The sequence below is a fragment of the Hippichthys cyanospilos genome, chromosome 10, assembly GCF_059441005.1.
Source record: "Hippichthys cyanospilos isolate Australia breed blue-spotted pipefish chromosome 10, RoL_Hcya_1.0, whole genome shotgun sequence".
Classification (NCBI taxonomy): Eukaryota; Metazoa; Chordata; class Actinopteri; order Syngnathiformes; family Syngnathidae; genus Hippichthys; species Hippichthys cyanospilos.
The window spans coordinates 20,464,848-20,491,207 of NC_142378.1; the positions used below are offsets into that span (position 1 = coordinate 20,464,848).

Consider the following 26,360-nt stretch of genomic DNA (forward strand, 5'->3'; position numbering starts at 1 on the left):
ATAAGGCGCACCATCAATGAATGGCCGAGTTTCTAAAAAAAATGTCAAATATAAGGCGCACCAGATTATAAGGCGCACATAGAGTTGAAACCATAGTACTGGCTGGGGTTGCATTATGCATCCACGAGATAGAGTTGCGTTATGCAGCCACTAGATGGCGCTTCACTAAAGGGAATGTATTAACAATCAGCAAAGTCATCAAACTTTCTTAATAGAATATAAACTTTATTCATACAATATAAGTGTTGAATGTATTATACGAAGAAATATTTGTGATTAAAAAAAAAATCAGATAAAACAGAGAATGTATTATTGGTAATTGCTATTTAACAGGAGCTGCAGAGTGCAGAATAGATCCAGATCGAGCCATGCACTCGTGAACGCGCAGCACCGCAACACTTTTGATTTTCCCCTCGGAGTGCATTACATATTTTTTACCAGCTATATGCATATATATATATGCACATATATGCATATATCGTTAGGGAGCACAAAGACGTTACAAATAAACGAAAGTCAGGGAAATTTAAACGAGAAACATGCAACGGTATGAGTGAGGAGCCAAGCGCAGGTGAAGGCCTGGCGCTGCCGTCTTTTTAGTTTTTTCCTCGGCATGCATTATATATTTTCAACCTGCTATTTCCTTATGGAGCACAAAGAAGTTACGAATAAACGAAAGGCATGGAAATTTAAACGAGAAACATGCAACAGTAGGACTGAGGAGCCAAGCGCAGGTGAAGGCCTGGCGCCGCCGTCTTTTTAGTTTTTTGCTCAGCATGCATTAAATATTTTCAACCCGCCATTTCGTTATGGAGCACAAAGAAGTTACGAATAAACGAAAGTCAGGGAAATTCAAACGACAAACATGCAACGGTATGAGTGAGGAGCCAAGTGCAGGTGAAGGCCTGGTGCCGCCGTCTTTTTAGTTTTTTCTTCGGCATGCATGATATATTTTAACCCGCTATTTCGTTATGGAGCACAAAGAAGTTATAAATAAACGAAAGTCAAGGAAATTTAAACAAGAAACATGCAACGGTATGAGTGAGGAGCCAAGTGCGGGTGAAGGCATGGCACCGCCGTCTTTTTTATTTTTTCCTCGGCATGCATTATATATTTTTGACTCACTATTTCGATATGGAGCACAAAAAAGTTATGAATAAACGAAAGTCAGAGAAATTTAAACAGCAAACATGCAACGGTTTGAGTGGGGAGCCAAGCGCAGGTGAACGTGTGGCGGCGCTGTCTTTTTAAATTTTTCCTCTGCATGCATTATATATTTTTGACCCGCTATTTCAATATGGAGCCCAAAGAAGTTACGAATAACAAACATGAGTGTGGTGCCACACACTCTTAAGTCCTCAAAAAAAAAAAAAAAATCGAGTTAGGCCTGCAAATCAAGTTAATTAATCGCACTGGGCCGAGTCGGCTTTAATACACTCAGGCCAGGTCAGTTTGAACTGGATTTTTTAGGCATAAACTATAATTTATGCAATCAGCACATGATATGATCCACATATAAGGCGCACCGGATTATAAGGCCCACCGTCAGCTTTTTAAAAAAATCAGGCTTTTGGGTGCTCCTTATAGTGTTGCGGGCTATTTTATATACAACGAAATGAAAACAGACCCTCTCCTTTCTGCCTTTTTACATTATTTTATAACAAGCAGGGAATTTATTTTTTTTTTTTACAAAATTTACAGCACATTCTCGCTCCGTCTCGGAAACTGTCGATCTCATATCTTAAATTGGGATTTATTGTCATCTACTGGTGGGTGTGCATCAATAAAGTTGTTTCTAAATTAGATGCTTGCAGTGGAGCAAAGACAGAGACTACCACACCAATCATCTGTGGAAAAAAAAGTGTAATTAACAAGTTTACTTGTTGATGCTAGTCAATGAGTTAAATTTGCTGATATAATGGACTGTCAACAATCAATAGTGAATGGGTTAAATTTGCTGATATTATAGACTATCAAAAATCTACTGGATAATTTTGAATTTCACTTCAATAATGTCACAAACACGGGATCCCATTTTCTAAATTCAAGTTGTTCCTCTGCATGTCTCACTATCAAATCTGCGTGAGAATAAAGCCTGAGACAACAAACACTTTTTTACCAAACTTATTTTACCTGTGCAGATGGGGTCAGATAATCCTTGGTCGTCTCTTGGCTCATCATGCAGACGTGATGAGCTGACCCAAAGTCCTCTTGGAGCTTCCTCCGCCTCTGCTGCATCCAAATGGAGAGGCCTTGCAACGGCCAATCACTACCTCAGGGAAAGGTGAAAGAATGCTTCACACTCTCACAATACATCAATTTCTCGGATTAATTAAGACTTCTAAGTGTGTGCACACACAAAGACAAACAAGTAGTTTTTGTCCAGTTTTTCCCCCTTCCTAGTCAAGGACCATCAAATGCCCATTTAAAGTCTGTACCGATATTGGGGTCCAGCATGGGTCAGGGCCAACAATACAATGAAAAGGGTTACCTACAGTTTTTGGCTGACAGAACGTTTCGTGTTTGTCATTGTTGATCTGAGTCCCGCGTTGCCTCATTATGTTCATGGTGTTCCACAGGGTTTCATTTTTGGGCCCCTGGTTGTTTTCTTGTTTGCTGCCCCTGGGTTCCCTCGGTATTTCTTGCAACTGCATGGCAGATTTATGGCAAAAAGGACGCTCTTTCATTGAAGACACTTCTGTCTGCATTAATTCAAAGCGTGCATTGCAATACTTTTCTTGAATTTGACTGAAAAGAAAACTGTTTTGTCTTGTCTCAGTCATTTCTGGAAGTTGTCCATATACTGTACCAGACCTTTCAAACACCCCCCAAAAAACATGGGCCCAATTCTTTTAGACTGCTGTCAAATACTTGTTAGTGTATTGATATAATTAATATATTAATATTAATTTAATATGTAACAAATATAACTGATAATGCTCCCAGTATCCTCGCAGTTGCCCACATTTCATGCTTTGCCTCTCAAATTAGCTGCTCATTTCATATCTTGTTTTTCATAAATGTGCTGAGAAATATTAATATTTTTTCATTTGGACAAGTTTTTCACATAATATTTTAGTACTGCAATTTTCCATAAAATGGCATTGTATCTTGTTCCAATTTTTTTTTTTTCATCTTATTGTATACTATAAAAGCGAGAGAGTTCAGCGCTCATTTTTCCTCTGAAAGTGTTGGGTCTCCTGGACTCGCAATACTTAAAAAAAAACTATGGGTCAAACAGACATGTTTGGAGTTCCAAAAATCACACAATAAAATGGCCAAAATTGAAGGTTCAAACCGTATTTACAAGATGTGAGCAAAAACCAACAACAGATATTAACAAATGTCACAGTAAAATGTATGAAAAATAATAGAATGAACTTACATGTAGCCCCTGTCATCATTTCCTTCATAGATTTGATATTATGGTCCATTTTGGTATAAAAGTTCACTTAGCTTCAAACATGTCAACTTTTGTTTTGTTCCTCTACTTTTTTGCTTTTTCCTTTCTGGCTCATTGTTACCTGAATGTGTATTACTTGACTTGTCACTAATACTAACAAAATTGGTTAGTTAATATTCTTTCCGGCCTAAAAATAGCACTTTTAGGTTTTTTTTTTAATTTTCTATAAAGATACAGCTTACAAAATCTCATGACAAGATCTCAGGTAAACACGGGAAAACGTGACCTGAAAGATCAACACAAACATGGCGGACTAAGTTGTAAAAAATGTTACAGAGTAGTCAAGTCTTGCTGAATAAGTGTAAATGGACAAGGGATGCAGGTTAGCGAGAGCACTGAGAGTTTATAGCTAGGTTCAAAGAGCAGCAGGTGTCCACATGTTATTTTCGTGGAAAAAGGCATGCTCCTTACAAAGCAAAACTTAATCAATGTAAAAAAAAAATACACTGTCTCTCGTTGTTATTCTGTCTTGCAAAAAATACACTGTCTCTCGTTGTTCTTCTGTCTTGCAAACATGACTCACATACTCTAGTAGTATGATGATTCTTTGTACTTCTATTGAAAGAGGCCTTGCCTACATGTAGCCGGGGTTCTTATAAACAGGCGGCAAATGTTTCCGTTTTGCCCTATTTGCTTTATGACGCCGGGCGTTTTTTTCCATCAAAATCGAATGTTTTAAAACCTCCGGCCAAAGTGTAGATTTGCCCAAGCCTCCGGTTTCGTGGTTGCGTGTGACCTGCTTCAACTGGGATTTACGTCATCGCGCACTCTTTTTCGCACCAAAGACGCGGGTATTGGTTACGTCAGAGGCAAAAGTTCTTTCTGATTGGACAGAATTTGCGACATTACTGCCGCAATTTGAAACTGTATTATGCAGTTTCATATAGACGCAACTTTTTTAAAAATAAACAGACAACGACGACGAGGGAGAGTCTATACAGGTTTAAATTAGCCGGTTACATGTAGACAAGGCCTAAAACAGAAATGTTTCTCAATCAAATCGTTTTGAATTGAAAACTGTTGCAAATCCAAAATTGATTCTGAATCCAATCAGAGACCCCAAAATCAGAATAGAATAGAATTTGTGAGACAGCCATAGATTCTCATTCTTACAACTTTCCTTTTCCTACTTTACTGCTGTGTGCCAATCTCCTCTGTGGATTGCCTCCTCTGAGTACGAAGCACCATATGCACAATATGCAAATTGGGATGACATCAAGTCACAAGAAATGTGATTTTTTTTTTTTTTTTTTTTAACTCGTGCATGTGTCAAGAAAGAGAAAAAGGATGAGGGATGCGCTTCACATGGAGTGCTGAGCTTTCCACAGCTCATCACGCTTTAACGGTTCAGATAATGTTTCCACATTTTGTCACATCCTTGGATCATTCTTCAGGTGAAGCATCATCACAGCAGGTTAGTTGGGTTAGTGTTTGTGAATGTTGAAAGGTTATTCAAAAATGATTTTATGAAATCGGATTCCTAGCTGTGACTCCAGTTCCATATGTTATTTGGTAAACGGTAATATTAAATAAATTATAAATACATTGGACATTCAGATTGCTTTGGAAGCATCTTTTTTTCTATGCTCTTTTCATTTTAGCATTTCGAAACGTGGCAACTTTTTTTTTTTTAGATTCAAGATTCAAGACTTCTATTGTCATATGCATAGTAACAGTACACAATGAAATCCTTATTCTGTTCACTTCCCCAAGCAGACTTACATTCCACACAATGGAGCAAATAATAAAGTAAATGGTTAAATGGACTTTCACTTATATAACGCTTTTCTACCTTAGGTACTCAAAGCGCTTTACACTAACTAGTTATTTACCTACTGATGACGCAGCATCAGGGGCAACCGGGGGCTCAGTGTCTTGCTCAAGGACACATGGTCTCGATGGTCGGGGGATTGAACCCGCGGTCTTTTGGCTGGGAGACGACCACTCTACCACCGATCCATGCTGCCCACAGTAGCCAATAATAGGCGATAGAAACAGTTTTAAAACAAATATGGACTTTTCTGCCGAGGAAACAATAGCTCCACAACCACAACGATAAATAAAACTCACATATGAAAGTGAAATTTAGAAAAATAAATATGCAATTAAATAAATAAATTATAAGGATATATTTAACCACTCAAGGAGGATTCCTTCTGGATGTTGTCATTTTTTTTCCATACATAAAATAAGATTTGAAGCAGAATCCTCAATCTTGTTTTGAAGAAAGAGTCCAAATGTTTTTCGATGTCCTAAAAAAGAAGCATTTCAAACGCAAATTATTAATACTTTGAAGACAAATCGTAATATTCGCATATGTTTTGGACACACCATTTCTTGACAGCCAAACCTAAATCACAGTTTCGGGTCTGGGTCTTTACTCAGGCCAATGTGCATGTTTGCACGTTTTCACGCTTAAATGGATTTTATGTGGGGACTCCACCTTATCTCCCACAGTGCAAAAAAAAAAAAAAAAAGATACATATAACAAGTCAAAAGACTTAGATATAAAAGCATTCAGAATCATAGTCACATGTATGGGCAATTGAAATTTGTCATTTGCACAGACTTTTACATTCAAAGTCGTTCCCTAATCAAATCCCGATTAATTGTTGTATTAAAGAAGTATAACAAAACTTAAAATGTTTATAAAATCCTCAGAGTTTACGCTATATGCACAAAAATTACAGAGATAATCACCTATCTTTTGAGGATCAATAGCCAATTCTGTTAAGAAAAATAGGTGTTTTCATCCTTGTCTTTTTTAAAAAAAAATGGATAACGCTGGCCTCTGACTTCAACCCCAGGACACCCGGGCAGCACCATGTAACCTCTGTTGTGGAGCTGCCGTAGATGTTCTTCCAAAGCCGAATGTATTTCGAATGAAAGCATAAATGTACAAATTACTATTTTTTTGCCCAAAAAACAGGCAGTTGGCCTAAAATTACCGCGTTATTTGAATGTAAAGTTACACTGTTGTGTACAGATACAAAATCCAAGATGGGGGCCCGCACAATTTAACATTGAAATTTCTTGTAAATAAATGGGTAAGTCCCAAATGTAAAACATTTTAGATTCTTGGTTTAAAGCAAAAAATGTGCATGGGTTATCATTTAGTTTGCTTAAACATTTCAACCCAAAGTTACAACATTTTTAAAGTGCACACAGTGCTATGTTAAATCATTATGAACTTGAATCCTCGAACAAATCACTCGAGTCGAGAGAGACTCCTGCCTGCTTGTATGCACTAAAACAAGAAGATTGTGTCCTGTTTCCACTTGGATTCGGCGTTAGAATGCAGCCCGTGTTTGAGTTGTCCCAGTGAAAGTTGCCATAGCCCTTGGCCTGGGCCGGCCCCTTACGGGAAGCCGTTGTCTCGTCCACTTACTACTAAAGTCTGTCATTTGTAAAGCTCATTACATGTAAGGCCGGAGCAAAGATTTGAAACCCAAAATCTACATCTGTTTACATTAATGAATTTATGCTATGTCCATGTCTCGGACTTTCCACACAAAAATCCGAGTTAATTCCTTGACATTCCAAGCAGAATGTGTTTCTCAATGCATCTGTGTCAACATATACACACTTGCTGTTTGATTTTAGGCTCGCCACACAAAAAGGCACCTGCCTCTTGTCCCAATGATGGGATTTCAAAGAGCTTCATGGCAAACCCTTGAGCGTGTGTGTGTGTGCGTGTGCGTGCGTGTGTGTGTGCGCGCGCGCGCGTGTGCTAAATTAGAGGCGCTGATGTTCCATCATGTTTGTTCATTACCAGGCACCAAGGAGGGAAAACAAAGAGGAAAAGTGTATTGATTTATGGCGCTTGGTCATTCCTGACGCTTTTGACCCGACATTCACTTTAATACATTGACAAGAGACCTTGTCATCCATCACGCCATCTCCCAGTCGATCCCGCAGTCAACGCCCATGTTGGCTTGCGTTCGTCTCTTGCTGCACACCTCGAGATCATCCCCAAACTCAGCGCGTAAGCAAACATTAAAATCAATAGACAATCTCGCCACAAAGCCAATTGCAGGAAGTGAGCGAGTTTTGTCACAATTGAAAAGGCCACAAGTTGCACTGAGTCCGATTAGAGCGGTGAGGAGAAGGGCACGACTCGATGCTTGACTCGCGTTTCATCCATACACACCGTGAATGATGACGCTTAAAGCTGCCACATCTCAGTCTGTTCATGTTTCTCCTTTCTTGTCTTTCTGACTCGTCTTGGATTGCACATTAATTCTTTGCTGCACTGTGGAGCAGTGGTTACTATTCCGTTCTTAATAATTACGTTGGTAAAAAATAAATTGAATGCGATGACGGGGCTACTGATGCGTGCAATGGCGTACGAAGTTGGCCTGGGTTTGGGCAGTGTCTGAGGGACAAAGCGGCCGGCCACTTAGTTTGATGGACACCACATGATTTTTTAGCGCCCGGGTGAACACGCCCACAAATGCTTTTGCCGTGCTAAGAGGCACATACGCAAGTTCAAGTTCATCACACTAGATTTTGCAACAGCAAGGTACGCGCGCGACAAATCTTTTGCATTGCTTTGCAGAGGTTTCTGCAATGCAAAACAATTGTCGTGCGCGTGCATGAGCGTCCACGCTCGCGTGCATGCGCATCCACGCGTGCGGTGCCCGCCACACGGCATGCAATACCAGCAATCACCATCAAGCGTCATGGGACTGCAGTCAGATTGGAATCCTGCAGTCCGTAGTTTGCAGGCAAAATTATAATTTGGGCTTTGTTGCCACCAGCTGGTGTAGTGGTGTGAACACTCAAAAAAACTTTGCATACAGTTGACTCCACGGCAATGAAGAGACACATACCAAAATTCCAGGAAATGCAGTGAAATACACCAGGTTTATGATGTATGAGAGTTTATGAATTATAATGGATGTCTATACGTCCAAATAATGTACATTGCATGTTTTTAATAAAGTATGTGGTTGGCTCTCAAATGCAACAACATATAAATCACAGCACAATGCTATTTTGAACATCTACATGTTTTCACTACCCAGGGAAAATTTGAGCTCCCTTGTGTTTACTTTTCAATGCACTCTATTTGATTGAAAATGCAAACATTGTGAAAATGTACATAATATGTACCTGCATGCCACAAGGGTTAAAGAAAAACAAGTTCGTGGTAGTGGAAGTTTTGGCATAAACTACATTTTCGGCATAAGAAATTTTCAAAAAGGGAGAAAAGGAAATAAATTAAGTATTTGTAAAAAAAAAAAATGCTAAATATATTCTACATTTAATGTTTTATTTTATTAAATTATGTCCTGTATTTCAGATGGTAAAATATTATTCTAGTTTTTAAATGACTGAAACTGAAATTGAAACACAGGCAGCAAAAATTTTAATGTAATACAGCAGTTGAAAATACAGTACAGCGGTATTTCAACTTACGAAATTAATTCTTTCCGAAGGTAATTTCATAATGTGAATCGTATGACAGTACAGTCAAGTTGGCGCGTGCGCCGCTGTCTCGTGTCTCGTATGCCAACAATGTCGCCTTTCGAATCTTGAATTTTCTCATTTCTAGAGACAGCATTTTTCCTAAACTGAATTTTTCATAAAAAGAGGTACCACTGTACAGTACAACCAATTGTACAAAAGCCGTTCAATAAGTGATGCCCCTGACCCACTTCCTATAGCAATAGATCAACAAAACTTGGCACAGTTATTAGTCTTTCTCTATAAAGGAACCACCCCGAGTTACACATCTCTCCCATCGTTTGATGCAGCTTTGGAGACCATTTTTGTAGAACACCCCGGCCGGGTCCACCAACCACGATGTGACTTCAGAAATCAGTGCATCGTCTGGAAAACGCTTTCCTTTCAAAAACATCTTCATGGCTGAGAAGAGATGAAAGTCAGAGGGTGCAAGGTCAAGAGAGTAGGGGGGGGATGAGGGAGGATTTTATAGCCACACGCCTGTGCTTCTGATCTGGCGACAAGTGCATTGTGGGCTGGAACGTTGTCTTGCAGGAGGAGGATGCCTCTGCTGATCTTGCCCCGCCTCTTGATTTTGATAGCTTCTCTTAATTTCACCAAAAGTGAAGCATAATAGGCTCCTGTAATTGTGTATCCTTTGCCAAGAAATCTGTCATCACGACTCCATTCTGGTCCCAAAAAACTGGGAGGATGAGCTTGCCAGCGTGGGGCTGCACCCTTTCCTTCTTTAGAGGTGCTGAGTCCAAGTGCTTCCACTGCATTGATTGGACTTTGGTCTCCGGATCATAGTGATAGACCCAGGCTTCATCCTGTGTATCCTGTGTAATCAGTCTTTTGAAAAACTTTGACTCGTCTTCTTGACACATCTCCAAATTCGCACTACGCTCTCGCTTCTGGAAAGGTGTCAGTAACCTGGTCAGATGTCCTTCTGGCAGAGATCTTATGCTAGGAGTTACCACCGCGGTGCCCGCGGGACCCCAAAGATCACATGAGTAGCCCGCAGAGCTGTTCTGCAAATAGTTTACAAGTGATAAAACATTTGGATTTCTGGAATTTTACAAACAATAATGTATGTATATTAACATATACATTACATATTACACTTGAGTTACATATTTACTACAGCTGTCTCTTAATTTTTGTGAGAAATCAATAACATGATAAGGCTCTTCGCATAAACTGGTAGCCCTTCTTATCACTCAGTACCAAAGAAGTAGCTTTCGCTTTCAAAAAGGTTGGTGACCCCTGCCTTATGCATATGCAAATGGTCATGAATGATAGCTTCTGCAGACCCTGTACTCGTCCTGACCTCTTGGGCTATTTGCCGACTAGCCAAGCGTCGATCTTCAAAAATGGCAGCCTCAACTTGAATGACAGAAGCCTCATCAATGGCAGAAGGGGAGCGACCAGGTCCGTTAACAGATTTCCGAACATGTTTGAATTTACGATGCCAGCGTTTTACAAGGTCATATTGTGGGCCATCATTACCATAGGTTTCGTTCATTTCCTCAAAAATGTTTCCTGGGGTGTGCGTCCTTTCAAATACAAAAAAACATCACTGCGCGAGACCCCACCCAACAGGCTCCATTTCACACCTGACTCAATTCAAATCTGAAATCACACTTAGTTCAGAGCTGTAATTTGCCACAAAACCCATAGAGCTATAAATCATTCCGCATGCAAAATTTCAGCTAATCGGACAACTGGAAGTTTGTCAGGGGCATCACTTATCGAACACCCAAACCCAACTACACGCCTTGTAAAAAATAATGCCACTTGAGCAGCATTATCGTTAAATATTTTTACTATATTCGGTTGTGTAGTGAAGTGGTTCCCCATTGTATTTGGACAAAGAAGAGCTTGCGTTGTGCCCAAGGTTGAATGAAAAACTCGGGGAAATGACGCCACGCTAGTTTCCAAACATGTTGCAGAGCAGGCTATTGAGGGCTTTGTCGTCACGCGGTGCTTTAGCGCCGCCAAGTGGACAAAACTGAAATTGCTGGAGCAGGTTTTGGGCATACTTCTTAACTAATGTATTCTTATTGTATGACGCTCTTTGTGTGCTCACTTTGTGCTTCCATAACTATTTTCATAAGAGTTTGTACATTTTTATAAAACACAATCTTCTCTTGTCTGTCAGGCTGCAGACCAGCGATCCCAGCCCATCCCCATCATACTGGGAGCAGATCCACAGCAGAGTGCAGAAGATCCTTCTGACACACAGAGTCCCTTGGGACATTGACTGACCTGATCACAACATAAGAGTAATGGAATAGGCATCAGTTAAGTGTTTAAAGTGCATACTGACACGCATTGTGAATGACACACAATCTGTGCTGCAAAGTGACATTCAAAAGCAAACAGTTACATTGCTTTAAAGCCATGTGTGAAATCATCTTGGAAGGAAAAGAGCAACGTTTGTAATGCATAAGTGGGGAAGATGATAGACATTAAAAGAGATCATCAAAGGAGCAACAAATGCAATCCTTAAAGACAGCTCCAAAGCTTAAATGTACAACAATACAACCTTTACTATGTCCAAAGCTTAAATGTACAATACAACCTTTACTAGTGAACTTCAACTATCAAATTTTATTCATCTTGACTCAATTCAAAAAATTCTACACCATGTTGAATCAAAGAAAACATTTTTACACTTGTCTGTTTACAAAAACTGAAGCAATTGTGCAGTTGAATAATGTCCCAAGTTTATTAGTAAAAGACTAGATCATGCGTTTACATACAAATTTTACTCACTGTACATCTCATGATTTATATTGTGTGTACATGCCACTCCTTGTAAAACTCTAGTGTATCACATACACTGTCACTTTGTGACATTCCTGGATTTCTTGTGAAATTTATTCTTTTGGAATTTCTTGTGTTTGCCTGATGCTTGAGCAGCTCTCTCGGCCACAATGTTCTGGTACTTCCTCTTGTTGTTGCTGAAAAACACAACAGCGCAAAAAATAAGTACTGCTGCCCAAACAAAAGCATTTATCTCCAATTTTGCATGTTAAAAAAGTACCACATTTCTCAGGGTACAAGCCAACCTCACTCATAAATGGATTTTTTTATTTATTTTAATTTTTTTTTTTACTTCCAATTGAGAGAATTTTTCAAAAAGCGCAGTTATACATCTACCCTGGACTTTAGTGGTTATATAGATCAGGGCTGTCCAATTATAACACATTGTGTGTTATTAATAGACAAAATTACAGTACTTTTAGATGTGTTTCTTCATGGTACATTAAATAACATACTGTTGGGGTAATGGGTAGGGGAGGGCAGAAAAGGTAATGTAAGCTTGCATGACGCAAAGGCTGAAACTAATGTTGCAACAATAAAATGATTTGAAGTTTTGAATGGCAAGAAGTTTTTTTTTTTTTTTTTCCTGACACAGATGTAATTGAATTTATTAAAGAGCCCTCAAAGTCATCATCACTATCTCACACGGCAAAACGCCCCTCCTATTTAATTATCGGACGTCCTCTCCTTCCTGCTCGTCATTTGCGCAAACATTCTCCTTACTCTTCCACGGGTAGGTAATCTTCAGACCCAATTTGTTTGAAATGAAGGTCTTGGGAGATGATTTGATGATCATCTTACTTGGAATGTTCCCTACTATTGAGGGATCAGAGCGTGGAAGGTTGCCCTTGGCTGTACCCCCCACCCGCCAACATTTTTGCCAGCTTGTCCAAGCACACATCCATCGGCTGAAGGAGACAAGTTAAGCCCTCTTTTCTTTTTCATCATGCGTCAAAGTTGGCAGAAAAATAAAAAAGGCAGTAAGGCGGCACTTGACAAAAGTGCATTTTTTACTACGACGTTCTGTTCAAACGCTCTAAAACAAATGCATGCCTTAGGAATGTTATTCAAACACAGATACATGGAAAGATTTGGTCTGTATTGAGTTAAGCACTTAAAAGTTAAACCCCCTAGTACGGGGGTTGAAAATGAGGGGAAAAAACTCGATTTGTACTGGGAGAAAGACGGTAACTAAATGGTTAGGGTTAGATACATGGTGGTCTTTTGTCATAAAACGCAATTAGACTTGTAAGGTACTTCTTTGCATTTGTCAAGAGCACTATCTTCTGTTACTCATTATTTCTTCTGGCAGAACCCATCGTCCCCTCCCCCCAAAGGACCACCTTAAGTAGTGATTTGCATCAACTTTGCCATTTCGTTAAAAGTGGCCCGTCGCCTCCATTGCTTTCAACTCGGCTCCTTCTCCTCATAAGGAACGCAATGGGAAAATGATTCTGCTCATTTTGTGGCTTCTTTCTTGAAATCAGCTTGCTTTCCCTGTTTAACGAAGCATTAACTGCTCAACTCAAAGTAAAATGACTACATGAACAAATATCGTCTGACCTCCTGAACTCGGCATCAGCCAGCAGCTCCTCCACCATTGTTCTCTTCCTCGCTTTCTTGGGAACGCGAGAATGATGGAAGTCGATAGGGTTGTCCACCACGGTGGCCACCTGCAGCAAACCTTCGTTAAACACCAGCTGCGCTTCCAACAAGGAACGCAATGTTTTCTCGTGGGTTTAGTGCCCTGACCTGGAAGTACTTGGGGAAACCGTCTCTGTCATTCTTCTTGTAGAACCGCTTGGAATCCAAGGAGGCTCTCATCTTCAGCACTTTCAAGTCTTCCTTCAGCTCCTTGGTGAGCTCAGGAGCTTTCATGTCAAACCAACCTTCTCCTGTGGTCTTCTTACGCTCTACCTGAAGAATATTTTGGAATACATTGGAATTGATCATACATCTTCAAATTAACACGCTTCTTACACGTTTGGAATTTGAAAATTCCTCATTTCCAGAAAAAAATACTAAATATATCAGTGCATCATAAATACAACTGTCGCCTAATTAGTATTTTTTTTCAACACAATAACAGCTAAATGGTCACAATATTTTCTGAATATAAAACTAACACACATAACAATGAGCAACGTTTTAAAAGAAATAATCACTTGACACTGTATGTGAACACAAAATTTCTATGCCAGGGGTTCTCAAAGGTTTTTAGAGTCAGAGACCCCTTTTTGGAAAGAAAATTCTCAAAGGACCCCCATTGCAAATGTTTGTGAAAACAAAACAAACAAAAATTAAACTAAGCCAAACATAAGTGCCCTTTTTATTCATTGGCAAATTCAATTTTACAAGAAGTAGATTGGTTATTTTTTAACCATACTGACACTTTCAGGATAAAAATTGCAGATTGCATGCCTCCTTAAAACAAACTGAGTCAATTTTTCTTATAATATTTAGCGACTAAATACACAAGCTCTTTGATGATGATATGGATTACGTGGGTCTATTTGACATATGTTGACTTGATTGCTTCATCAATAGATTGACAGTTTAATATAAACAAAAACAATATTGTTCTATTAATAACCCATTAAATTTCTCGGACCCCCTGCCCAAGGCGCCACGGACCCCACTTTTGACAACCACTGGTCTATGAAACTCAGGATGAAAGTCGCAGCATCTTGAGAGCTAATCTTGTTATCTAGTGCCATAAAATGCATCTTGGACATCATTTGGAAGATAAAACTTGGTCAGCGTCAGGTGACGAACGTTCCTGATATCAGACAATGATGAATGGCAAAAGACCACTCGAGCAAAAGGCTCAGGGTACCCCACCTCAGTTAAACTACCATGTTACATAATACAAAAACAAATACAAATGAAAATAATAAACTACACCTGGTTCCCACTCTAAAGTAAAATATATTAAAAGAATGTTTTTAATATTTGAAGTGAGAACTACTGATCATGCATGCACTTGCCAATCAGGTAATGGATCATGCATTACATAGTTCGCGCACACTATGTCCTTGACATGGCATTAAAAAAAAACAATCTGGATTGATATTCATTTTGAAAGATAAATAAATGTTGTAAAGATAATTATTTACCACATATTCTAATACCTGTAACATGATCTTAAACCTGTAGCATGATCAAATGTACAGTGGGCCCCCGGGTTACGAACTTAATCTGTTCAGCAGCTACGCTCGTAACTCGAACTGCTCGTATGACGGGCAATCCAAACCTATGTTAATTCGTTAATGCGTGCAAAAACCTTAGGTAAAAACATCACGACTTTATACACATATTAAAAATGAGTAACAATCTACTGTACAGTTAAATTAAATAACATATACAAAGGAAAAATGACATTTACCTATGAAAGCGACGTAACTTGAGCTGGGTGGAGGCGGAGCAAAGATCATCCCGCAAAGTTTATACTGTAACGCTAATATGCTATTGGTCTTACAATGTCACAGTCACTGTTTCAGTCACGGTGTCAGTTTTTTTTTATTATCTCCTGCTTGGTTTCTATTATCATCCTTTTACTTCTTTCTTTACCGCTACCAGCAATTTTAGAAGCTATGTCTAACAGATAAAGTTTGCAAAGTCTTCACAACATTCCTTCCTTCCGTTTCACTCATTTTCTCTCCTTCCTTCCATCCCGGCCAGCTGTGCCATCAAGCTAGATAAAGGCGTTAGGCCAATAGCATATCGGCATTTCTGTGAATGACGTGACGCCGGCCAATAGCATCTCCGTGAGTGAGACCGGGTGACCTTAATCGACCAATAGCATATTGGCATCTCCGTGACTGATACCGTGACTGAGACAGTGACTGTGACGTTGTAAGAGCAATAGCGTTCACGTTACTGTCACAAGCGTCAACTGCTGATTTTATTGACGCAGCTAAGCGAAAATATATTTGCATACACAATGACGGGCATGTCGGTGTTCGTAAGACAAAAGGCTTGCTCGTAAGCGGGGGACAAAAATCTCCGTGGTCCACGCTCGTAAGTCGAAATGTTCGTAAAATAGGGTGTTCGTGAACCGGGGGCTGACTGTATTTCCGGACATGCGTCAAAACCCTGTAGACTGAAAGTAAATATTGCTTTTATACAGATGTTCACTAATGCCGCAACTTACTCTACGTTTTTGTTTCAATGCTTGTTTGGATTCACTGTATGGTGGCACAGTGTGCTTCTTCTCAAAGTCTGGTCCCATCGCGCTCTTCTTCATCACCTGCACAAAAAAAACAAAAGAAAAAAAAAACCCACACCAGTTACAAAGTAAGATTTGAATGTTTGAAAGTGACAAGATATAAGCTGTGGTAAAATGCTGCCAAAAAGTCCAAGCCGAACGGCGTCACAAAAAGCTGAACAACTGCCTAGACACAGTAAGAGCCTCCGTCCTATAGGGCGCTCTCGAGGACGGAAATGTGGATGGACCCAGCTGACGTGCCTTTCTATTCTAAAATGTATCGTGTCCATTTCATGGTGTGGCAAGACTAAGAAACCACACATTGCTGTGCTAGTGTACGTCTTTACACTTCGCATGACATCACAAAAACTGTACAACATTGTCCAAGTCATCAAAGATAAAGCTACCAGGTTCAAAGCATCACAGGTTCATTCCAACATGCCTACTGGTTGAGAGACATGGTCCTTGTGCCCGCCACAATGGATTTATTTTCAGCAGCAGTGAGTATGACATCCATGTCTGCGTATTCTAAATGTAAAATGTAAACATATTAATAAAAAACATAAACATAATAATAAACCCAAAACCAGAGTAAATCATACAAAAATTACTATTTGAAAAGAACAATTTGCCGGTCAGGTTCAATCCTCTCTCACCCTCGTGAATCTGGGGCTTATATAAGCTACAGCACCACCCCAAGGATACATGTGATGTGTTGCATTTGGCCCTTACAGACACCACAAGATGGCGTCAAAGCACTCTACTTCTAATTCATATACAGAGTAATTGATGGGGAACCTCTATTTCAAATACTTATTCATGTTCTATAGGTTTTTGAGGAATAATACTCGTCCATGTCAATATAAGCTTTAATGACAAAGATGAGGAAGCACTGCATCAAAACAAACCAACCATAAATACATAACAACACAGTGAAGACAAATAGCATTACAACTCACAATAACCAGGCAAACAGCATCACACCACAACATAAACATTCCTCTTTGTCCAACGAGGCACAGAGACAAATGGCTCTTTGTGCTTTGCTCCTTGTTCCTGTCTCAAGAGACCATGTACTTAATGAAACACTATCTTTCAGTTTTCTCAATTTCAAAGGCAGGCAGCGGGTCTTTTGATCTCGTCAGGTTCATCCAAGGTAACAAACATTCGCCAGACTGCTCTTGTTACGAGTACATTTTGAATCGTTCAAAAACAGCGGAGTGGCAGAGAAGCCACATTTTCCAAAGGTAAGTTTAATAGTGAATGACTGCACACTTCGACGCAGGCAGCCGAGAGTTGCCGTTTCTACTGATTACTTTCAGTCAGCAACGTCGCTCCTTCTCATTTTCATCAGTCACGCTGATGTAGGCTAGCTGCTCACATAAGCCCGCCCCACTGAAGCCGTCTATTTGTCAAACGTCTGTCCCTAACCTAGCCGACTCAAGTTGGAATATTAATACATTGTGTTTCTGCCTAAAGCATAAACAATGCATCACTATGCTGTGATGCTAAGTAATACAGTACAAAAAAGATTTTGTACCTTGTCTTTAAAGGTTTTCAATACAATACAGATGAAATGCTTTGTACGGCCACCCTTCCACTGCATGTGAAATGAGCGTAATGAGCTACATTTTGAGTCCATATTTCTGTTATGTGAGAGTAAAAAGTAATGCAATAGTTGTGTAATGCCTTACATGACAGTGATAAACATTAAATAATGCATTACAGATTTGAAGTAACTTGGCCAACAATGTTTAAACCTGTCCAAATCTGTCAAAACTATTAAGTTCTTTCAGACAGCTTTATTTTTTTTCATTCAGCATAGTAAATGTTTGTTACTGTAATACATTTTACATTATATAATGTTTAAAGGTGGCTTGGTGGCACCATAAATAGCACACTCGCCTCACAGTTCAAATCCACCTCGCTCCAGCCTTCCTGTGTGGAGTGTGCATGTTCTCAATGAGCCCACGTGGTTTCTCTCCGGGTACTCCGGCCTGCTCCCACACTTCAAAAACATGCATGGCAGGTGTACTGGACATACTTAATTGTCCCTAGGTGTGATTGGCTGCACGAATGCTTGTTAGTCTCTGTGTGTCCCCCCGCCTACTGCCCGAAGCCAGCTGGGATAAGCACCAGCAATCATGCGACCCTTGTGAGTATAAGCGGCTATAGAAAATGGATGGATGGATACAGTTTAAAACTACAATTTTAAATGTGGAAAAATGGCTATTTAGTGATATATTTTAGAGCTGTAAAGTCAATACCTGTGACACCATATTTTTTCTCAAGGTATCATACCGCCAGAATCTGGCCGTTCAGCACAATCCGTTTTTCTTCAATTGTTTAAGGTCGAGGATAGCCAAAATTGAAATCGATTGAATTGTGATTAATTCGAAGCCCTACTTAAAAATGTTTATCGTTAGGCTTAGGCTGGAAAACACGTCAACATGAGCATTTACCTCATCCAGGTCCTTCTTCTCCTTCTGCCGGTTCACCAAACTGTAGCTAGTCTTTGGTTTGCTGCTGTCAAAGGTGATGTACAAACCCCCGAGGGATCTCATGCCAATGCCCGGGTCAATGCGACTGGACATTTCATTCCTGAAACAAACGGCGAGAGAAGGTGGTTACATTTCCTTCACATGCTTTTCATCGAGCTCAAGAAAAAATGATAAATTGTTGCTATAGGGCAGCGTGGGGTGGCAGAATGGTTTGTACGTTTGCCTAACAATGTAGAGGTTGTGGTTTTCCTTCTGGCTGAGTTTGCATATTCTCCCTGTGCCTGTGTCGTGTTACTCTGGGTGCTCCGGTTACCTCCCGCATTGCAAAAGAATGGATGATATGTATATTGGGCACTCTAAATTTTCCTTATGTGTCTTAGTGAGTGTGAATGGCTGTCTGTGTGCCCTGCGATTGGCTGGCCACCAGTTTTTTGTGTGTCCCACTTACTGCCCAAATGACAGCTGGGATAGGCCCCAGCATGCTAGCCCACGAAGGTTTACTCATACTGAAAAGATACTGGATAGTCCCTCTTGTTGACACTGCCTGGGGGAAAAGGGCTGAAGATTTAGCGTGCAAAACCCATATGCACGTACTATTGTGTTGGATGTGTGACTTAAAGAAGTGTGTCTTTGTGTGTGGCATGAGGAATTGGACTGAGTGGGTGTCTGCGCAAGTTGTACCATGAAGCAGTAATCACTATGCAGTAATCACTTTTGTGTTAATAATGCATATAATTAATTCTAAATGACTTTGTTTGCCCCTAAACTATGTCTTGAAAAGCACTCACTGTCCTAGACTGTAGGTGCACCTAAATCAAGGATGTATATCTTGTGTTTTACTCACACCAGAGGATTCCTGCTCTGCAAGAAAAGTGGCGTTTCTTCGCAGTCGTGTTTGTCCTCATCTGCCTCCTCGTCCACAAACTCCTCCTCCTCCTCCTCACCTTTACTAGCACACACCGCCGCCTCCTGTGTGAGGCTCTCAGTGTAGTAATGTTCATCCACTTCCGGTCCGGGACGCGTATCCACCACGAACAGGTTGCTGACAGACTCAAGCGCCGCTGCAGCCATCTCCTTTTCGGCTTTCCTGGAAGGGCCTTGGCTCTCTTGGTCAGAGACCTCATCATCATCATCATCCTCATTCTCACTGCTCTCCAGGAGGCTGACTGTTTTAGCTTTTAGTGTATATTTCATGTTGTTAAGTTGTGATTTCTTAGGTGACACCTGCTCAACAATAGTTACTGCAGTCTCCTTGGAGTTTCTGGAGGGGCCTTGCCTCTCTTGGTCAGAGACTTCCTCATCCTCGTCTTCATCCTCACTCTCGCTGCTCTCCAGGAGGCTGACCGTTTTAGCTTTCAGTGTATATGTCATGTCGTTAAGTGGTGATTTCTTTGATGACACCCGCTCAAAAACAGTTGCCGCAATCTCTTTGGAGTTCCTGGAGAGCACTTGTCTCTCTCCTGTATCCGCATATTCTTGGTCTGAGACATGCTCGTCCTTTTCATCCTTGCTACTATCCAGTAGGCTGACTGTTACAGTTTTCTGGCTATCTTCCATGTCTTTTAGCGGCGATTTCTTTGACATATGCTCAACAACATTCGCTGTCTCCTCGGACCTCTGTGAGAGGCCTTGTAATCTCATGTCCTCCCATGACTTCTTTTCATCCTCTCTGCTCGCCACGGGGCTCCTTGTTAACATTTTCTTGGCTGCTTTCGTGTCCCCGGGTAGCAATTTGTCAGCTGTCACTTGCTCATTGACAGACATCACAGCCACTTTAGGCTTTCTCTTGCCAATATCCTCTTCTTTGCTGCTCTCCAAGATTGCTTCCTGGCATGTCACCTGTTCAACTTCCATGTCCTTCTTATCTTCTTTTGTTCTCTTGTCATCCCATATCTCTGTGTCCATGTCATCGTCATCCTTCATATTGTCTGCTACCAGATCCTCGCATCTTGCTCCTGAGCATAACTGACTTGTTTCACCTTTCTTTTTTTCAACTTCTGAGGCATCCGCTTCCTGGATTTCAGCAGACAACTGGCCCTGCTGGCCTGCAACCGTCACCGCAGCCTCAAAGAGAACCTGCTCCCCAACCAGCTCTTTTAGTTTGACTTTATTTGCCAGGGATTCAGTTGATGTCACGCTGGCTTCCTTTTCTTCCAGCAAGGTACAGTCTGCATTGTCAGCGATCACCGTACTTTCCAGCACAGAGTCTTGGAGTTCGTTACTTTCTAAGTTGGGCTCCATGGCAATGTCAAGAACTTTCTTTGCTGTGGACTGAAGCTGCTGAGCGCTGCCAGGTTGGCTGCTGCAGGGGCTATCCAGGGCAGACTGTCCGTCCATCAGGTCAGAGTCTGACTTGGCAAGCTTGGAAGCGGAGGACGACGTGCCGATGGCATATTCAGTGCCGGACTGAAAACCCTCGAAATTGCAAGACTTCTCAGCTGAGGTCAATTTAGTTGGTCTTCGGCTATTTGGAGTTGGGGAGCTATCCGATGCCTCCTCCAGGTTGAATGGAATGGAACACAACTTTTTTGATCGTGCACTTCTGCGGAGCGAGGATCGAGGAGCTGAAGCTAGGCTATCAGCATCAGAAAGGTCAGACTCTACCACTGTTGATTTGGCAGAGGATTTGTTGCTTTTCCGTTGACTTCGGGTAATTCTTCTGGATTTGGTCAGCAGTGAAGAGCACTTGTCCACCTCATCATCGCCCTCCTTCACAGGATTCATGTCAGGACCTGCCCTGCGCCTTGTGCTTCTGGCCGGTTTCTGCTCAGAAAATAAAGAAACGCAAGAGTCCGCCTCAGACAGTTCTTCTTCGGCATAATTCAAAGTGACTGCAATTCTTCTGCTTCTTCTGCTACCTGTCATCGGAGGTTCATTGTCAGACATGACAGAGCTACTGGACTCCACCTTTCTGTCCGGAGCTGTCCTCCTTATGTTTTGGACATTTTTCGAAGAGCAGGATTCTGCCTCGGATTCTTCTTCACTTGCTTTGTGGGTCACCCTACTCCTTGCCAAAGGCAGTTCTGCAGCGGACGTGATGGAGGAGCACGACTCCAGGTCGGACACATCTGCTTCTGGGGTGCAAGGCTGCTCGGGGCTGTGGAGTCTCTTGGCTCGAGAACATCTTCTCAAAAGAGTCGTCTTTGGGTCGCTGATTTCGTTTCGAAGACGGTGGCTGGTTTCTACCAGGACACATCGTGTGGAGTTTTCCCCTTGAGTGACTGAACTCCTGGTTCTGCGCTTTGTTAAGGGCGTGTCCTGCGAGGCAACAAAATAAAACACAAATGTGGGACAACACAATGCCATTACGTTAGTGGCAGCAAGGAATTTGACAACATTTCAAAGAAAAGTCATTCCCAACCCGTACAATATTATAGTTTCACTTAACTACCCCACATACCTTATTAATTTAAGCTTAAGTTAAGCATTTTAATTAGGGATGGTGAGTAGCAATACTTGGTATTGGGCCTTATTTAAAATATATTAATACTAGCAATGGCAGCCTTTACTAAAGATAGACTGATTATCGGCCAGGCATTGGCTACATTGGTGCATATTGGCATCTGCCTTTGATAATAATCTTACTGCTAATAATCTCCTCCGTCATTATGCCTCTGATTGTGCACTTTGACTGTGTCTGTAATGGTTACTTGCTCCAGCACTGTCCTGCCCATAGCAGCATCTGATTGGCGAGCTCTGCAAGAGGCAGAGACAATCAGCAGTGAAGCCCATATATGTCACAGTCTTCCGACACATGCTGTCAGAGCTCAGACTCAAGGAGAGATGTTGCTAAGTTGTATAGTAAGTTTAAAGAGGGTAAGTGACTACCGGACCTTTAACCATGAAAAGCACATTGATATGTCTATTAAGTGTGCTATATAAGTATAGTTGTGTTGCCTTTTTCTTGAATTCCCCCTAGCCTTCCAGGCTAACCTACACTAGTATGCATTGGGGACTTTAAGCCCCGTTTCCACCTGCCGCATGCAGGCAAACATCCAGCTAGCTTCTAATTTGAGACATCATCATCCAATATTCACTTAAAGGGACAGTGTGTAAGATTTAGACATATATATATATATATATATATATATATATATATATATATATGCCCCTTTTTTGACAGCTGTCACGTGAGAGCGAGCTGAGCTGAGCTGTTAATTACGCCCCTGCACACCTGCGTGTAGTTAATGAAAACAAAAGGACACTAATTCCCTTGCCGTGACGAGTACAGAGTCGGCAATAGATGCCATCGCAGTGCGAAGTAAAGTCAGGCACTAACATTAAACTTTGGCGATTTAATTTCTTATTAAAAAAAAAAAAAAGTTTTATGGTACCAATATTTCTTACTAGTGAGTAAAACGCCTTGTTTGCAGAGACCGCACCGCTTACTGTGTGCCGGCCTCGACCTATTCATGACGTGTTCAATGCCGGCGGGCCACGAAAGATGCAGCCATCTAACATCCTTACGCCTTATCCTCACAAGGCCCGCGGCTGATGGAGACTGTTCCAACAGCTTGAAGAACGGGCCCAAAAACAACCCTTTAACAGATATTAAAATGCAAAACGATGCCAATAAACCGGTCAGATTTTCCACATTGTGAGCGGTCAGTGACGCCTTGCAAGTGTCGAATGCGCCTGAAGCAGGCGTTTTTCCTCTTCCTTGCGACCAGCTTGAGTTAATTTTACCACAAATATTCAAAGTTGCGCAGAATCTGTGTTTCATCAAGTTTATGATTGTATGTATATGTCAAAAGACCTCAGGTAAAAAAAAATGTCAAAAGGAATACCTTGGCATTTTCTCTAGCCGGTGTCCTATTAATTGATTGATTAACTATCAGCTGGCAACATCATAACCTTTACACGATCATCACCGTTATAATATTCCGTTGTAATATTTCTTTTGTTTGAACAAGACAAGACTGTGACATTGGTTCACTCTGCTCACTTCTGTTCTTGACAGTAGTGCCGTAACAACCTCAGTTAACATGAGCAGCAGTTAGCTGCTACAGGCACTAGCTGCTAACAGCCAATTGACATCCGTCCTCTAGCTCATCCTATTACGGTAATTATTGGAAGTAAAAATATGGCAGGAATAAAAATACACGTGTCAAAACTCAGCTTATGTGGCCGAGAGATCAATCTTCTCCGTACAAAATCTAACCTCCTCAACTCCTGAGCCAAAAGTAAACTAAAAGACGTGGTAAAGGTTGACATGTATTTAGTCTTCTGAATTCGATGTCGGGGACGTATAAAATTCCTCTGTCATAAAAATTCAAGTCATATTAACCTGCTCAGGTGGGGGCTAGTGTGAGAGCGCAGAAAAAGCAACGAATGTTTATAAATGCATCATTTGAGGAAAATAATACTTTGAGGCTGTTTTGTTTGAGAAATCAACATTGTAACATAGTTAAAAGCTCATAAATGTGACTTTTTATGATAGAACCTCTTTAGATTATGTAGATTACAATGTTCAATGGGTGGATTTTTGTTCAAGCATTAGCAGATAAAAAATTTCGACCTTAAACTTGAGAGTGAGCGACAAATGGAAAAGAAAATACCTTTAGGTAGCTGGATCAAAGGAGGATCACTACCTCAAATGCGTAACGAAATGGGGCAATCAATAAGCTCTCAAAAACCCTACCCGTGCTTCATAATCTGTTTTGTCAGAGTGTCTCGGCTTTTTTAAACTGCATCTAAGGCTAAATATCGGCGGCACGAGATCAATCGTCGACAAATAGCTTTAGGGAAAGTTGAAATGAACTTTGAAGAGAGAGTTCAAAGAGTATATAATTATTATAGTTGTTGTGCTATGTTTAGACGGTTTCGACAAAACATCCAGCAATATTTGTCTAGAATACGTCCTTAGAAACAACATTTCGCAAGACAGAGTTAGCCCACGTGTGTTGGAACAAATCGAGGACAACACGGAAAACCTAAAATAATTCGCTAATGAGAAAAAATACCTGTGCAAATAAACACGCTATACTCGGAGAATACTGTGGATTAGACATTTACCTGATTATGGGCGGGCTGCGAAAGACTTGATTTAGTTCGAGCATTCACTCGCTGCGTGCTTCTGGTGGCCACCATCTTGGATAGAGAACAACAGTTGTAGCCTGTTTCCTTATTTAGTGGTTGTTTAACTAGCGTTCGAGTGCGTTACTGCCATCTTCCGGAGTGGAGTGGCGAACAGAACGCAATGCATATATATATATATATATATATATATATATATATATATATATATATATATATATATATATATATATATATATATATATATATATATATATATATATATATATATATATATATATATATATATATATATATATATATATATATATATATTATACATGCATACAATCAGGAAATATAAATAAAACATATAGAAAGGATTTATTTACTTTTGAGTGACGGATATTCAACAGTACAGTATGTCCATTCGCCCTATGTAAGCCAATGGGACTTTTTGGAATAGAAAATTAGGATTTGTGGGAAAAGGATAAATATTTGGAATAAGAAAAATACATGAAATCCTCTCGTGAATATGTAGAAAAATATAGAATTGGCAGTATTAAAATAGAAAAACAATAATTTAATCGAGAAGTTAAGGGTGCGAATCTGGTCAGGGGTCGAACCATCATCACCACATACAAACAGACATCACTAATTACCTGCTCTGTGTATAACTTGGTCTCTCCCCCACAGAACCCGCCAGATTGTATTGTTCCCTTATGTCAAGTTTTCCAGCACTCTCCCCTGCCTATCTGCACATGCACTGACCCAGCATGTCTCTGACCTCCTGTTTGCCTGTTGTCCGCTCCAGGCTGCATGTGTACTGACCCAGACTGTCTCCGGCTACCCGCCTGCCTGCCACCCTTGTTCGTCTGATCAAGTACTGACTAGCTTCCCTTTGACCACTCACGTGTTCACTGACCACACACGGCTGTTTGTGCATTGACCTTGCTTGGTACCGACTAACTGCCACAGTCGCTGCCAGCATCCCGCAAACCAGCAATTCCCCGTCAAGCAATAAACATATTTTGTCAGCCCCTACCTGTCTGTGCGTGCTCCTGAGCCCTCTCTTTCCCCGTGATATGTATTTTCTTTACTTCTATCTCTAGAAAATGGATGGATGGATGGATGGGTTTTATATTTATTGCACATTTCTAGAGATGTCACCCAACCTCACCTATTTACTGCAAAATGGAGCCAAATTTGTGCTATAAAAACCTTCGCTTGCAGTGATGAGGTTTTATTGATTGTATATATATATATATATATATATATATATATATATATATATATATATATATATATATATATATATATATATATATATATATATATATATATATATATATATATATATATATATATATATATATATACACACACGCACACACACACGCACATACATATACAGGACGTTAAAATATATTACCAATCAGCTGCTAAAGGACTGAACAACAATACTATTCAAAGATCAGAGGACTGAACAATCATATTCAAAGATATAGTATGCTGGTTTATTTCATTATCATCAGTAATTTACAGACCTAGGGTTACTGATAAGGTTAGTGTAGTATAATATGACCTACAATTCGTTTCTCAAGTTGATTAGCTGCCAAGGCAACATGTGAAATGTTTGGATTTCGGCCAGGCATTTTTCATTTTTGTTATCGGATTCAGCCAAACATTTTCATTTTGCTATACCCTTAACTGTCCTTATGGAAGCCATTACTTTGACTTACTATGGAGATTTTTTTTTTAAATCGAGTATTATTATAATTATTTTTTTTTTTTTTACTGGCGATTTTTTTTTTAATGAAGCACGAGTTTTAATCTTTTTTTTAACTGGCGGAAAATCGGCTTCATGTGTAATATTCTGGGTCAATTTTTTTGGGGG

At 40.4% G+C, this 26,360-nt stretch overlaps 2 protein-coding genes and 1 long non-coding RNA gene across 5 annotated transcripts in view; 2 read left to right on the forward strand and 1 right to left on the reverse strand.

Annotated features, from left to right (window-relative positions):
- Positions 1 to 12,274, forward strand: part of spata6 (spermatogenesis associated 6) — a 42,406-nt gene extending 30,132 nt beyond the window's left edge. For 2 of the 3 annotated variants that reach the window (XM_088425312.1, XM_088425311.1), the window contains exons 11-12: positions 2,142 to 2,284; positions 11,073 to 12,273. In XM_088425312.1, coding sequence (XP_088281438.1) covers positions 2,142 to 2,284; positions 11,073 to 11,178 — 249 coding nt within the window. In that variant the 3' untranslated portion in view covers positions 11,179 to 12,273. Of the gene's footprint in view, positions 1 to 2,141; positions 2,285 to 11,072 lie in introns of all 3 variants that reach the window. The other variant, XM_088425310.1, reaches the window with a different exon arrangement.
- dnttip2 (deoxynucleotidyltransferase, terminal, interacting protein 2) lies at positions 11,616 to 24,557 on the reverse strand. The gene is made up of 7 exons (XM_088425309.1): positions 24,464 to 24,557; positions 19,293 to 21,706; positions 18,410 to 18,548; positions 15,894 to 15,989; positions 13,493 to 13,657; positions 13,304 to 13,413; positions 11,616 to 11,877 (listed from the first exon to the last, which is right to left on the reverse strand). The coding sequence occupies exons 1-7, from the start codon at positions 24,536 to 24,538 to the stop codon at positions 11,760 to 11,762; spliced, it is 3,117 nt and encodes a 1,038-aa protein (XP_088281435.1). The 5' UTR covers positions 24,539 to 24,557; the 3' UTR covers positions 11,616 to 11,759.
- LOC148417486 (uncharacterized) lies at positions 19,237 to 25,507 on the forward strand. Its single transcript, XR_015866941.1, has 2 exons — positions 19,237 to 22,264; positions 25,278 to 25,507. It is a non-coding gene; the product is annotated as an uncharacterized LOC148417486 (long non-coding RNA).
- The last annotated feature ends 853 nt before the right edge of the window (positions 25,508 to 26,360 follow it).